This window comes from Struthio camelus, chromosome 1, assembly GCF_040807025.1.
Source record: "Struthio camelus isolate bStrCam1 chromosome 1, bStrCam1.hap1, whole genome shotgun sequence".
In the NCBI taxonomy this organism is placed as follows: Eukaryota; Metazoa; Chordata; class Aves; order Struthioniformes; family Struthionidae; genus Struthio; species Struthio camelus.
The window spans coordinates 60,712,968-60,728,430 of NC_090942.1; the positions used below are offsets into that span (position 1 = coordinate 60,712,968).

The following is a 15,463-nucleotide window of genomic DNA, read 5'->3' on the forward strand; positions in this document are numbered from 1 at the left end:
GCAAAGAGACTTTACACTGACAACTGCAGTTGTCTGGCTTTGACATCATCACCCACACAACTGAGTACAGGCATCAACACCAGTAGTCAGCTGTGGCGTGACATAGCGTATCTTGATGGGAAATCCTGGCAGAGTAGGGAGATGCTGTCCTGTAACAGTTTTGGAGTTTATAATCGTTAAATATTACTGTGCTGAAGGTCCCTGGTGTGAGCAGTCATGGTGCTCCCCAGGGTGATAGGATGCTCGTGAAGGCATCTGAAAGGAAATAATAGCATGTATAGGAGGAGTAGAGAAAATACACAGAAAATTTTCTTAGCAGGCATTTTTTATTCCCATTTTCCAGCTTCTCTGTGTTCTTTGATGTCCTCTTAAAGATGTGCTAGTTACCAGCAGATCAACAATTCCCATTCTGTGCCTGTTTGGAAAAAATGCATACTAGTACCCCTTGAAACTATTCAGCAGCCCGTTATGTTCCCTTAGCGCTGTGCTACTGTTATGTTTGTCTGTTTCACTGAGGTAGGATTCAATCATTGAGGGGTTTTTTTTCATGCACTTCCTGCCTTTTGTCACAATTAAATGCCATGGATGAAACACGTCAAGTTCTTTTCGAAGAAGAGCAATTTAAAGATCCAAGTTTCTGTGGAGGAAATACGTCAACTTGAGTTTGTGTCCTATGCTAGCAGTGTTGGCTAAAGCTCCTTTTGTTTCTGTGGTGTTCTCTATTTTCAACACCTGTTGAAGCAACGTGTTATTTCACGGTCAAGCTACACATTTGAATATATGGACAAATGTAAAATTAGCAAAGAACATAGCATCACTTAGGCAGAACGTCTATACCAAATGTATTTGCTCCAAGTAATCTCCCAGATTCATATAGTGTGTAGATTCTTCATGATCTTGGTTTAAAGTGCTCCTTTGATTGGAAAAAGTCATTTACCTACTTCCAAAATGATCTTATTCCCTACAGTTGCTTTCCTGTAACTGCATATATGGTTTTCTGAAATCCTGATAGCTTCAGTAGTGAAATCCCAGGGAGGGATAAAGACTTCCATATCAGGAAAGATTTTCTTTGATGTTGGGTATGCAGAAGAGCATGCCTTGGGTGGTATAAATACTCAGCAAAGATACTATATTGTCTGCTGAGGTTAGTACAGAAAGAATTCAGGTCATGTCCTGTTCCTCCTTCAGTCCACTCATTCAGCAACAGATAGAGTGATCCAAAAGGATGTCCTGTTCTTGTGGTGTTGCGTTGCAGACACCAAAAGAACTATGTTTGTCTGCTCTAGGTTTCTTCTTCTGCGTGCACTCTGCTTCAGTTCTGTGTATTCCCTTCCACAAATGCAGCGTTCAGAACAAAGCTTACAATCCTAATGTCTCAGCAGCTGGTGTTGCAGCTTGGTGGCAAAGAGGTCTGTGGCTGTGTGTGACTGACATGTTGCCTTCACACAATTAACTTAATGGATTCAGAGAACCTCCAGAACTCCTAGCTTGGAAGTATTCCCAATAGAGGTTTTTCTTTTTTTTTTCCCATCTCTTTAGAAGTTACAAGAATAAAACTGGATATAAAGCATTTGGGCTTTTTCTTATGCCTAAAATATTGCCGCTATAAAATAAAATAATTCCTGCAAGCCACTTTTGTCTCTCTCTTAGTTTTTCCTTAGGGCTCCATTCTCGTTCACATTGTCAGAAAGCACAGTGCAAAGTCGCCTTGATGTAAATGAGAATCAGGCCCTTTATGTCGGCATTAGAGTTAAATCTAGGCCAGTGTGAGAGTTATCTCCCATTAGTAGGGGCTAAATACCTGCTAGAAATAGGAAGTCAAAGGGTGAAGCATTGTACTGCATTGCTATGTTGTATAACACAACGGAGATCAGACTGTTTAAATGAAGCAATGGCGAAAAGGAAGTTGGATTAAATTGAACCCTTTCTGAAGTGTGTAAATGGATACAGAAATTCATGTGAGGCTTTTCCTTCTCTATGCCAAACAAGAGAAGAGTTTGCCTGGCCTGAAACAGTGAATCAATTTCATTAGCTGAAACAGTCATGTGGAAATCTGAGATTAATGTTTAATATCACCATTCCCTCATGCTGCCACTCCCTTCAACAGAGTCCATAACCTGTCAGGCCATGATTAAAGTTGTGGCAATATTTATGAGGGGCTGCATCATGAACTAGAAAAATATACCAAGACAAATGTGCAAGTTATTCTGTGAAGGAGTTTAAAAGCACATCATCTATACAGTGTGCAGTTATGTGTGAAAGACGTGGTAAAGTCTTCCTTGTAAAAAGAAAGAAGTATCTGTCTGTGTAGTTCTAGGATTGGGTTTTTTTGTTTGTTTTTAAGAGGGCAGGAAACTGAACATACGTAAAACCAGCAGATAAAGCAAATCTGTATTCTAACAGCAGGATCTATTTTCTCTTTTTTTCCTTCTGAGGTGATTCACTGGAACTCACCAAAGAAGCTGCGAGTGAAAAACAAGCACGTGGAGTTTTTCCGCAACCTCTACCTGACGTTTCTAGAATATGATGGGAACTTGCTGAGACGGGAACTCTTTGGCTGCCCTAGTGAGACAGATGTTAACAGTGAAAATGTAAGTGGGACGCCTAGGGCTTGAAGATTTAAAGGGTGTTTCATACCAGACACAGGCAACGTGAAAACACAGCAAGATGGTTATGTGGGCAGTGCAGTGCAGAGGGACTCGGGGGAATCGAGGTCAGTACACGGATTCCAAGAGTGACGCTGTGCGAATTGTTTAAACTCTCTGTACCTCAGTTCCTTGCTTGTAAAACTGTTGTATTAATTGCCTTTCTCCTGTTTTTTTGGCTATCTTGACTTTTAAAAATCCCCTACAAAGGTAAGATCACAAACTGAAAATGAGGATTTGGGCTTGTCATTCCATTAGGTAATTTTGCAAATCTCTCCCTTAGATCTGAAACTTTTCAGGGGAAGGGAATGTTTATTGCTGTGTTGTCTGTTCAGCATAAGATGGCATTGATTTTGGCTAGTAGATACTAATTTGCAAATGGAGAAGAAGAAATGAAAATATCAAGACGGTTGGGGAAGGTCTGTGAGTTTTTTCCGTACTGCAACCTATAAAATGAATTAATACTTCAAGGTATACATAGGCTATGAAACTATACAGTTTTTTTCTACCCTGCCGCAACAGAACATAGCAGCAGTTATGTGTCTCAGCATAAAATTTGTAATCAGAACCTATCAGATGAGAAAAATCCTTTGAAAGCAGTTGAAATCAAGGATGTTTACATTCAGATGTGCATATGTGTGTGTGCCAGAGTACATATAGTTCCAATTTTAAAAAAACTGTTAGCGGAAACATTTATACTCAGTTCTATACAAATTCCTTGTGCCTAATGTGGTTTCTGGAGACATCAATTTTGGCTACACAGTATGAAAAGAAAGAAAAAGAAACCTGTAACATTTTATGTTATTTTAAAGGAAAAAATACACAATTCTCTAAAATATATGAAATTCTCTATATAAAAGTCAGTAAAGCATGTACACATTAGTAGTTGAGGTGGTCGTCAGTAGCACCACTGAGGCTTGTATTGTTTCCATTTTGTTTGTGGATAATATGACCATCGAACTTCCATCCATAATTTTTAACTTTAGCTCTTAGAGGTTACATATATCTTAGTCCAAGGCACGGCTTCCCAGATATTCATTCTGCCATCACACCATCTTCTAAAAGGGGGTGGGGAAAACTGTGAGAAACTATCTGGAGATAAACAGTGACTGTCAGGAAGGAAAGAGATAGGGAGAGAGCACAGCAAGGGCAAAAGCTCACGGAGAATGAAAATCCTCTGCAAAAGTGAGAGGCTTTTAGATAATCAAATTAATTGAATGTGATAAAAGACCACTGAAAGGCTGATGATCAGATACGTAAGGTGAAGAAAAAGGCAACAAAACAAATACACCTTTAAGAGTGCTGAGTAAAGTTATACTGAATTCACAAGATGTTAGGTGAGCTAGAAGAGCATGAATGCAGTCACGGACTTGTTACTATATTTTCCAGAGCTCTATAAATCCTTAATAAACAGATTTATTCCAGATGACGCACTGTTGGGGAGCAGTGCGTAGTGAGTGCAAGTGCTTGATGCTGAAAGCAGCTGTCCTGAAAGTTTGAAATGGCTCATTTTACGGAACTTGTGTCTGACTGACAGACACTGGAAATGACTAGCTATTCAAGCCTGTTTCTTATTCAAGACAAGTAGAATGCAATATGGTATATGGTATGGCTTGTGTCTGAAAAGGAAATGTTGCTCATTCTTCCATTTATAAATTTAAAAAAAAAGGATACTTGAAAAATATGAGCTAGACGTACAAAAATATGTCTTACCGTGCCAGGAAACACCAAAAATTAAGAGTCTTCTATCAGCACGATTAGATACAGAAAAAATATAACATTAGGTAGCCTTAGAGTAGTCACTTAGGAGTGGACATAGTTTTTTGCTAGTTACCCTTGATTATGCTCTACTTTAAACTTGATTGTGTCCCTTTATTGTGGAATCCCAAAAGTAGGTTTTAGCTGGGACGTTATGCGACCCTGAGAATAGGATTATAATAAAAACCATTCTCCAATCTTTTATGTGATAGTTCCTCATTCCCCCTCCCTTTGCTGCAGCTTACACTGTCAAAGGTATCCTATTAAAATACAGTACGTTCCCATAATCTATCACAGCATCGTCTTTAGAAACAGAGCATCTTTTAAGGTGATCAGGGAGCCACTGTTTATCATTCCTTCCAGCACAAGAACTAGGGGGCATGAAGCAGAAATAGCAAGTAGCAGGTTCAAAGCAAAGGAAGACATTTCACCCAAGATGTAATGAAGCCTTGAACGGGAGGTAATGTTGCTAAAAATACACGTGCTCAAAAGTGGCTCTTCATGGAAAGAAAATCCGTCAGGAGCTGTAAACCTTTGGTGCAGGAAGTCCTTGAACCACAAGTTCAGGACTAGGAGAAAGTTCTGAGAAAGTACGCTTCCCCTCCTTTTATACTCTTCTCTCAGCAGCCAGTGTTGGTCACAGATGGAGCTAGGATACTGGGCTAGATCGACCTTTAGTCTGGGAAGATGCAGCCATACATTTCCATTAGGATTCCTAAATGTATCTTTTACATAACAGGCTATGATTTTTGCAAACTCAAATATGTATAAGGTAGGAAATGCTATTTGATTTATTTTACAGTTACTATTTTTTTCTTTTTAGTCTAAATTGAGAATAGGAGCTCCAAAACACAATTGGGCTTTATTGCACTAGACATTGTGTAGGGGTAAAAGGTCCTGCTTCAGCTCTCTGTGCTTCTCTGCACTATAGACCAGTTGACAAAATGCTGGAATAGCTCTGCTGTTTTTATAATTAGAGAGAATTACTTAAGCACTAAATCCACTGAGCCCCGTTGTGAAGAACAGTGGCTTGTTACAAGTCTGTCACTCATCATCTGGTGGTGTCAAAATCTACCCTTAAGGTCTTGTTCCAATATGCCATCCACTGCAGCTCTGCAGTTTAATATTTGTAATGGTATTTTATTTAGAAGGCAACCCGTAATTAAGGAATCTCATTTGTAATGCAAATATCTGTAAAATGTATAATGAAGTATGGCATTTTGTACCATTGGGCTGATTCTGTTACTCTAAGGCCCCTTTACACTTCACCGACAGTACCAAGATGGCCTTAAAATGAATGTAAATTATGTATCTTCCCTTTTTAAGGACTCTTTACAGTGCTAGAGAGATGTAAAGGGGCATTAGTTTAAATGGTAATCAGCCCTTACAGTCACCTGTCTCAGTCTGTGTGTGTGTGTGTGTGTGTGTGTGTGGGTGGGTGTGTGGGTCTGTCTTGTGTGTCTGTGTGTCTGAGGGTATGTATATATATGCAGGCAGATGGATTATTAGTTTTTTCTTTTTTGTTTTAATATTTGCTGAAAAGTTAAAATACCACAGACTGAGTTTGAAGAGGTCTAAAGGCAGTCTTTGGATCCTATACTGCATAGGGCTGATATTAGAATCTAAAAAGTTACATGTAGGAATGAACAGATAGGGCTTTCAAAATAAAATATTGGAAGCAAAGACTTGCAGGCTGAAAAATTTGGAGGTGCTGGGGAAATTTCTCTCTGTTTTTGTAAAAATGCATGTATGTATGTCTATGAAAGATACCATGCTGCAGGTACAGCCTGTAGGCAAAGGCCTGCCCACAGGCTTCTTGCCGTAAAGCCATACTGTCAGTCCCCATTCATTCCATGTGCACTAAAACCAGATTACAGAGCAGGTTCTTCTCTGCATATTCATCGTACAATCACCTCTTTGCCCTTTGTGCAGATTGTGGATGTAAAATTCAGAATGTGAGCCAAATCCTCCTGTAAACACTGCCATTGACTCAAGTCGCCTTTGAGGCAGGTCCTTTGTCACTCCATCCTACTTGTTTCGTGCTATTTCCCACTTCGCTCTCCTTTTTCATTTTGATGCTAGGAAGGACGTTTTAGGGGAACCCATGAAGACAAACCTCACAGTAATCTCTGATTTATGAGTTTCCTATTGGCTTTTAATGTTTATATCCAGCATTTCATTCCAAAGACCCTATTGTAAACCTGAAATACTACAGCAGGATCTTTTGTCTGCCAGTCTAACTCTGCAGTTAAGGCTCTGAGATAGGTACCATAGGCCTAATTTTTGCACACAGGCACACACTCAACCTTTTATTCTCATAAAACCTCTTTTCTGCAGATAACTACACAAGGTGCTTCTGCCAAAGCTTTAAATCTGGAGATTGAATAGGTCATCCCCTCTTAGTGAAGTTCAGGTCCTGATCCAAAGCCCAGAGCAAGATCAGTGCAAAGTCTATCACTGATTTCACTCAGTTTTTCAAAAGGATAGTAGCTTCCCTTAGAGAAGAATTATTAGAAAACACAAGAAAAAATTCTCTCCAGATTTCCCTCATTTTCTATATTCCTATTAAAATAAACAACACAAAAAGTGTAAAAAAATTCTAATTAGTTCTCCCTGAAGGCTCTTGCTTAGGACTATACCTCCTAAATGTCTTTTTACTTATTATTTAATACATTTTTTATGTTACAATTATTTAATATATTTACTCTCTTTGTGAAAAGCCAGAGATTCTTCCTATCAGTAAATGGCTTTGCATGCCTTCTTATAATACCCCCCCAGAAGAGCAGGAGATTGATACTAGCGATGTTCCAAATAGCATAAATTTTACTAATGAATTTAAGAATTTCTGAATGTCTAAAAATAGCTTGCAAAGGGAACTTCTAAGTTAGCAACCAGGCACTGAACTTACCATCTAACTGATGCAGTAGGTACCCTTTGCTTCTGCAGAATTTAAGTATAAGAATATGGATCTGCACCGTTTGTAGGACTGGAGTTTAAAGTTACTGTTTTGTCATGACATAGTCTTTCTCTATTAATAACAGATGGTATATGGCAGTTTTGAGGGGAAATCTCGACTTCCCCAGCTGTGTTGTTTCTAGTATTATAACTGGTATTGCTGTTGTTATTAAATGCTGAGCTGGTAGCACATCCTGTTAGTTGCCTGAAACTTCCATTTATACTGCTTTCTACTACTTATAATATTGCTAGGTGGGAGAACCATGTGGACTGCAATTTTTTATTGCACCGGTATACCTCTTTCTTTTTTTCTTCTATTTTACAATGAAGCATGGGAAAAAGCTTGGGGATTTCACCCACCTCACAAAGGTCTGATGACCTCTTCATGGAAATGCTCCATGCCTCAGAGAAGGAACCAAAATTTAGTTCCTCGCTACACAGGAAGGCCAGGGCTAGGAGCAATCTGGGCAAACAAAAGCAAAGAGACCAACCTGTCAAGGAACTATGGTGCAAGGGAGGACTGGGAACAGCTGAGCCAAGAACATTTGGCAAGGGGCTGATGAAGTGGGATGCTGAGAACTACCAAGCTCTCACAGCTGCAGCTGAGATCCAGGGAAGTTGTACTTTGCATGTGCAGAGCCAATTACAGTGTTAGGCATGCTGAAAAATTGGGTTCTAAATTGTGAGTACATTACTTCTTTGTAGCGAGACTATTGTCTACTCTTTTTAAATGCTACAGCAAAATTCCTCTTGCTAGGTAAGTTGCTCAAACAGTACCTTCCTCTTTGTCTTTAGCACAGTTTTGTTTCACAAAGAAAGCACAATCTGACCCATAGCAAATGCACAAAATTTTATGGTGTGGGAAGAATAAAGATTTAATTGACATGGGATTAGTCTGGCTTTTAGTACTAATCGTTGGAAAAGCCCGAAGTACTTTATGTAGGTCATCCCAAACAAGACTCAGTGAATGCTTTTTCCTCCCTATATCATCATCTGTTTTATTTATGCCACGCTAAAGGCAACAGTTAACTCACACACTCTAAAAGCGCTAAATATTGCAAGCCAAATTGCCTACTGGTGGGAACTGGGACAGCTACACAGGGGAAAATGAAACTGCTGCGTTTTATAACCAGCTTATAGTTTCATCCTGGGCTGATGTTATTTTTTGTCTGTCTCAATGGCTGGGCTGGTTTTGTGCTATGAATTCTAACTGTGCTATGAATTCTAGGATAGGCAAGATGATCTGGAAGTTCAAAGTTTCTGTCTAAGCTACTGAATTTCTGCAGTGTTGTGTGATATTGGTGAGTTACTTAAGCCTAGGGTCATCTCATGCCTCTTTAAATGATTTATGAGGAGACATGCGTACATAAGGGGGTTTTCCCCCTTCTGCAGGATCTAAATTGCCCTAGGACATGCCTTTTTCTCTCCTTTAACAAGTGATTCAGGCATCTCAGTTAAGAGTCGGTAGAAGGGCTAAGTGCAGACCCCATTACCTTCAAAGGAATGGGAATACAGCGCTTCCTTGCCTCAGGGTTTTGTGAAGATGAACACAACAAGGCCTGTGAGGTGCTGAAGTGCACAGGCAGTGCAGGACCACTTGGCTCACTTGAAACAGAAAGAAGGAGGAAATTATAACGCTAATATCTCTCTTAAAATATCTGAAAATAGTTTTTGCTTGCATGAGGATTTTATCATCTTAAATCTTGCTAACCAATTTGTATACCATGAGGGAAGCCCAGATTTCCTCCTTTCTGCTGTGGTGAAGCCAGTATTCCCAGGTGTAGTGTACAGAAAACATCAATTATCTCTCTGTTTTGAAATATCACTAATCCCAAAGAAAATACTATTGATCCTGGATTTGAGTTCATCTCGTTTGGGATTAAATCCTGTAGATTTTGGTGGGAAGTAAAATGTTTCTGTGACACAACAGTTCAAAGGAAAAATGAAGCCAATCACGGATATAATCACGCTAGAAACAGCTTCAGGAAGCATGAGCAGACTACCAGTTTGTCAGTGAAAGGTACATGTTATGTGCCGTTTATCATATAGGTCGACAATCTATCGCATGAATAGAAAACACCACTTCATCTCATATAAATATATTAGTCAGACAACTAGACCTGGTAAATGATGAGGATTTATGGTATAGTTCAGTACCTCCTGGCCTGCTTGTGCCTCTGAGTCCAGTCAAGCCTCAAAGGCCGCTTTGCCTGAAATGAAGTCTGATCACCTGCCACAGCTGGTTGCCCAGAGAAGTAACTTAGCAAATGCATTATATTTTTTGATATATCTATCCCTTTGTTTTGATATCATGCATGTCATGGCTCCCTTTGCTTGCTGCCATTTCTATTTCTGAAAGAAGTAGTATCATGGTGCTAATTGAAAGAACTTGCTGTTTCCCACTGTGGCATGTCCCAAGAGAACATCTACTGTCCACAGTCTCAAAAGTACATCTCTTTTCAACTGTGAGAGTATTTCCTAGAGGTAAAATTTCCCACATGGTCAGTGGCAAGTAGCCTTAGCACAGAAAATCTTGTAGAAATAGTGAATCTCATGCTAAGCATATTCTTGCTTTTGAGAAATACATGCTGTCACTCTAAGAATAAGAAGTGTTCACTATATTAAGCTTATTGTTACAAAAATAATGGACGTGTTCCAAATGGAGATGCCATCTTTTTATTAAATCCAGATGGTATTAGGATCCTCATTTTAATGGTGCGCTGTGTTTGAGTGAACATCTGTTTACATAGATATGTCAGTATTCCCAGTATCAACCCTTGTTTTCTGTGAGGCATAACGTGGGAGCAAACTTTAACCCACGCTATAAATTCTTTTTCTATAAATAATGGATACACACAATATGCATGCTGTAGATAAGATTATATCATTGGAGAAAATTTATGTGATCATGTAACTGAAAAATAAGATAAGAAACTTATAAATAGACAAATTTAAGGTTATATATTTAACTGTCTTAGACAATTCGCTTGAATGTTGTGCATCCTTAACATTCTTCATTTTAAATATGTGTATGAAATAATGGCATGTGACTGTTTGGGAATTCACTTTGCAGTATTTTCTCCACTTTCTGTTGTTGTCAGGCATCAGAAAACATACATGTTCAAACATCAAGGTAGCCATTTCCAAGGACATGATTTTTGGGTGTCCGGAGGAGAGAAAGGAAAGAGAGATTTGCTTATTTATTCAGCATTTGAAATTATCTGCAGTGTTCCATTATGCTTGGTAGCTGTAACAATTTCACTTCAAAAATAGCAAAAAAAAAACCACAGCAACAACAGAATTGTCCTTGAAATAGATTGGATACAAGAGAAAAGTAGCTGGCTACTACTATTATCCCCTGAAGATTTCTGGGCACTGATTTTTCCAGACCATGAAGTCCTCAGGTGGCAGTTGCATGGACTAGCTGTTAGCGTCACAGTGCATAATCCAGTGCAGCAATCAGCACACTGGTCCTGATATTTTGTGCATGTCATGCTATTAGCTTCAGTGAGATAGCTGGTGAGCTTACACGTTTTGCTGGACCAAAGCCAGAGCGCCTAACATGTCCAGTATTGCTCCCAAGATGAGGGACATCTTCTCAAGGTAGATCATACGTGCTCGCTTTCTGAGGCATACTGCTTCACCATTGCAGGCTAGGCCCATCTTTAAAGCAGACTACTTGCCAAATACAGAGTAACAACACTAGAGGTTGGGAGAGGCCAGGTGAGAGTCTGAGCATGCTGTGCTCGCAGTTATTCTGGGGACCGCTCTTCCCAAGGGGTGTGAGCACAGCCTCCCCAGCTCTTCCCTTGGGTCCCAGCACTAGCTACAGAATTGGCTATGAGCCATGAGAGGTGCAAGGGAGAACCTCCAGGACCATCAGCACGGGTGCAGACTCACAGAAGTCTGGCAGGGCAGAGACAAAATCATGACCCTGAGAAGTGCAGCAGGAAGAGCAAGTTACCCTTTCCACATAGCAGGAGGGAACTTGTGCTGATTGCTGCTCTCCTTCACCTTTGTCAGCAACTTTGTGGCTTTCACAATCAAAATATGGGGGCCTCAAGCTGTGCCTCCTCCTTTTCCCCTACTAAGGCTTGTTGGTGCTCAAAGCCATAATGTGGCCCAAAAATTATTCTGTAACTCTTAATTAAGTAATACCCTCTTAGCTTGCAACTCAAATATAATCCAATAATGATTCAGTGACTACCTGGTTAATAGCTGCTGTGCAATTATAAACTTCTAGCCCAGTCGTTTGTATGGAAAGCAAAACGATAAGGTATTCTTGAAAACTGCTTTGCTGTATTTTTAACCATATAAACTTCAGGTTGATTGATAATTCTGATAAGGACGTGCTAATGTCTCTGTTTAAGGAAGAAACAGAAATTATAAATATTCTTTCTAGTCACTGTCAATATCAGGGTTTAATTCAAAGACTATTTGAACATGCTTTGCAAAATAAAGTATGGGCTCAGCTGAATGACGAGCTATAAAGCAGAATGAATGAAATTCCAACAAGATGTAAAAGAACTTCTGATTTCTGTTCCACCAAAAGAGAACTTGATTTCAGTAGAAGTTTTGCTTAAGTAAAGATCTGTCAAGATTTGAACTCTCATGTTTCTAAAAGCAGTCTCTCTTGGGGGGATGTTTTAAGATCTCTGTAGAGCAATAGCAAGGAAGAACCAGAAGCTGATCCAAAACTCATTGAAATCAAAGGACGTGTTTCCATTATTCAAAAGAAGATTAAAGAGTGATATACAGCAAAATATCAAGAATTATTCCATCAGGCTTTACAGGAAAGCATTCAGCTGTAAGCATTATTTTTGACGGCAACCAATTAGGCTTATGGTTCCAAGAACAAGCGCTTTTCTTCTTGACACAGTATAAGAACAAGAAACTCCCATATTTTCCAATTTTTTTCATAAAAGTAATGTCATAAACTATATCATTCTGAACAGGACAAAAACGAGAGATTTTTAAATCTGAAAACATGTATATAATTCATAAACTGTTTCACAAAATAAAATGAACCCTAATTTTTGTCAAAACTTGTAAAAATTCTTATAAAATCAATAAAATGTTTTTTCTTTACTTATTTTCTTCTGGCTAATAGATCATTCTATCTTTATTGATTACTTTTAAGAAATAAAGTATAAAAATGATACCTTTATTAATAATCTACATTTTAGTGCAACTCAAACAGAACTTAGTTTGACGTTTTAAGACCATATATAATTTTCATCCTCATTATATTTTGTAGGACATTTTACAGCAGGGATACCCATTTTTTTCCTTTTTAAAATGCCTTTTAAATAATCTAGCCAATTGTTTGTCTTTAAAATAGTTTAGTCCAGGGAAGCATAGAGGTTTGGCCAGAAGCATAGGGGTTTGGCCCCTTTTTCTCTCCCTTCTTTTCCCAGGGCTGAAGTTTTATTCTCTTAAAACTACACATTTAAGTGACTCATGACTGGAGTACTTTCTTTTGGGATGCCAATTTTGACTTTGAAGGGGCTTGATGTTCATAGGAGCCAAAAAATACCTTTTTTCTGTTAATCTGACGTCCTTTGGATTTCTCAAACTGGGTATCCAGAAGTGTAAACCCTATTAAAAACGTAGGTTTAATTCTGTCAGCTGCAGCTCAATGAATAATTTCAGTGCAAAATTAAACTGGTACAGATACATAAGTCTCATGGCATTGACTAATGTTCAGTTTCAGATGTTACTTTTCCAGCTGCCTGTCCCATGCCACTACCAGAGATTACTGTCTTCCAACAGGGGCAGCAGAATGGGAGTTGCTCAGTTCAGGGTACTGGTTTAATCTGTTACTGAATCTAGTCCACTGGAGCTGTATATCTACAGATAGCTTGAAATACTGCTTTTAATAAGGGATGGCCGCATGCGTCACATTGGAGCATTCATTACCTCTGAAACTTTGTGATTATTAAACATTGTGATTGTTGACAGTTTCATTGCTAGTCTGGAAGTGGAAAAAGGAGAGAGAGAACCATAATACAATGGCCTGTCTGTCTTATCTGTTTCCTTGCAAGTGCTTTCTTTTAATCTCTTGTCCGGTGACTTGAAGGAGTAGGGTTTGGGAAATCACTGCTACTCTCTCTGCCCCACTTCCACTCCTTGTTGCCTCACGCTGCAAGTTCCCATGTTCTCCTTATTCTCTCTGGGTTGCAAGAGGAACTGTAAAGAACGTGTCTTTATGTTCACTCTTTCCTTTACAGCTCCAGAAACAACTATCTGAGCTGGATGAGGATGACTTATGCTATGAATTTCGTCGAGAACGTTTCACCGTCCATCGCACTCATTTGTATTTTCTGCATTACGAATATGAGCCTGCTTCAGACAACACTGATGTAACGCTGGTGGCTCAGCTTTCAATGGACAGGTAGGAAAGATCTTTGGTTCATCAGGAAGTGAAGGACAAAGAATACGTTCTTACTACCTAAGAACTTTTCCAGAAATCCAGCTTTGTGATGCTTCAGGGAGAGAAAAATTTTACTTTCACAGAAAACTTAAGTGTCATGCTCTAAGACCTGTCTTAAATTAGGAGCAGCACATGTAGATATTACATCTACATGTATCCATACTTCAGCTCTGCAGTGCACATCAGGGTGTGGAGAGAGTTCATAAGAGACTGAATACTGTAACAACAGAAGTTGTTACCTGTCAGGATTGAAAGGCATTTTTAGTGTATGGATTTTTGCAAGAACTTAGGAAAAAATAGGAGACATTTTTGATGGATTTAAGCATACAATGGTAGCTGGTCACAGGTTTTCATACACAGTATTTCTTCATTAGGCAATGTTAGTTTTGGTTTCATTGACGTTTTCCTTGCAGAAATTTCAATTAATGATTTGCTTTTCTTATAGTGAGGGTCAAAACTGTGAATACCTTTGTTTCGAATTGCGTGATTTAAAATAAATTCTTTTTAATTTCAAGGTGCTAGTGTGAAATTAAAAGTGTCCTTTTGAGAGGATTCATTGCATTTTCATACAAATGTTGATTTTCAGGGTAATATTTCCAGTTTAACTCTTTCCAGCTTTCATTTCTGATGTAAAGTGGAATTTAGCTTTCAAATGCCAGTATTTTCTTTGGGGAAAAAAAATCCATTGCATGACAAGCTCTACCTGCACCTCTCTGATTCCCACCATTGCACTGAGCTGGCACCTTTCAGAAGCTCTGAAAGCACGTTCCAAATCAGCCAACTCAGTTTTATTTTGAATTGGCCAGTCTCTTTTTCCTTCTGCTTCTTAATTCACACCTCATCCAGACTTCATTGTTGCTGCTGTCAGAGTAGGTTACAAAACAGAGAAGTACTTGAATATAAGCAGGCAACTGATATTTCACTTAGCAGTGCACATGCAGAATGCAACATGACACGTAAACGCCGCCGCTGTCGCACCGGTGGAAGGTCGGCAGTATTCCAGGGAGGGTCAGAGGAATTCAGATCAACCAAACTTTTACAGTCTGTTTTAAAAATAAACACAAACGAGGGCTGTTTTGTTTCGCCAGTACCTCGGCACTGCATCCCGCACATTCTATTATGATTCGCTGTGCTCATCGGTGCCTGTTCTATTGATTTTTAATTGAGGAAACATTTCATAAGTGTTCACAAACCTTTGAGTAAAAAACTAAAGAAATAAATTAAGCCAGACCCTGAGCAAATGCCACAGTAAATTAGTAAAGCTGGTGTGTGCGCATGGTATATTTTCCCTCCAGAATTTAATTCAAAAGAATGAGCTGCGGCTTGGTGCTGTTTCACTGGCACTGATGCAAAGTCTGTGCATCTGTTTCCCTTTCTGGATCCTCACTGGGGCACATGTTTTTATTGATAGACAGAACCACACATTTTTATTCAGAAAGAACAGCCCTCCTGATACTGTGCAGTAAAAATCTTTCCTGCTTTGTTGGTATGTTGCTATAAATTATTGATTTGGGTTGGAAATACTCTCTTTCAGCTAAAATCAATAAATAATATCATACCAAAGAAGTGTTTAGCTGTTTTGTTTTCTTTCACATCTTTCAGTTACTGCTTTACTTTTTGGAGTCTTCTTTAGACCACATTTATTAAACTCCTCCAGAGTAGCTATAGACAT

The 15,463-nt window shown here is 39.0% G+C and overlaps 1 protein-coding gene across 5 annotated transcripts in view; it reads left to right on the forward strand.

The window, feature by feature from the left end:
• Nucleotides 1–15,463, forward strand: part of LARGE1 (LARGE xylosyl- and glucuronyltransferase 1) — a 293,776-nt gene that overhangs the window by 249,404 nt on the left and 28,909 nt on the right. For all 5 annotated transcript variants that reach the window (XR_011141149.1, XR_011141148.1, XM_068943748.1 and 2 more), the window contains 2 exons: nt 2,436–2,591; nt 13,589–13,752. Coding sequence is in view for 3 of the 5 variants with exons in the window: in XM_068943748.1 (XP_068799849.1) it covers nt 2,436–2,591; nt 13,589–13,752 (320 nt within the window). In the remaining 2 variants the exon portion in view is untranslated. The remainder of the gene's footprint in view (nt 1–2,435; nt 2,592–13,588; nt 13,753–15,463) is intronic.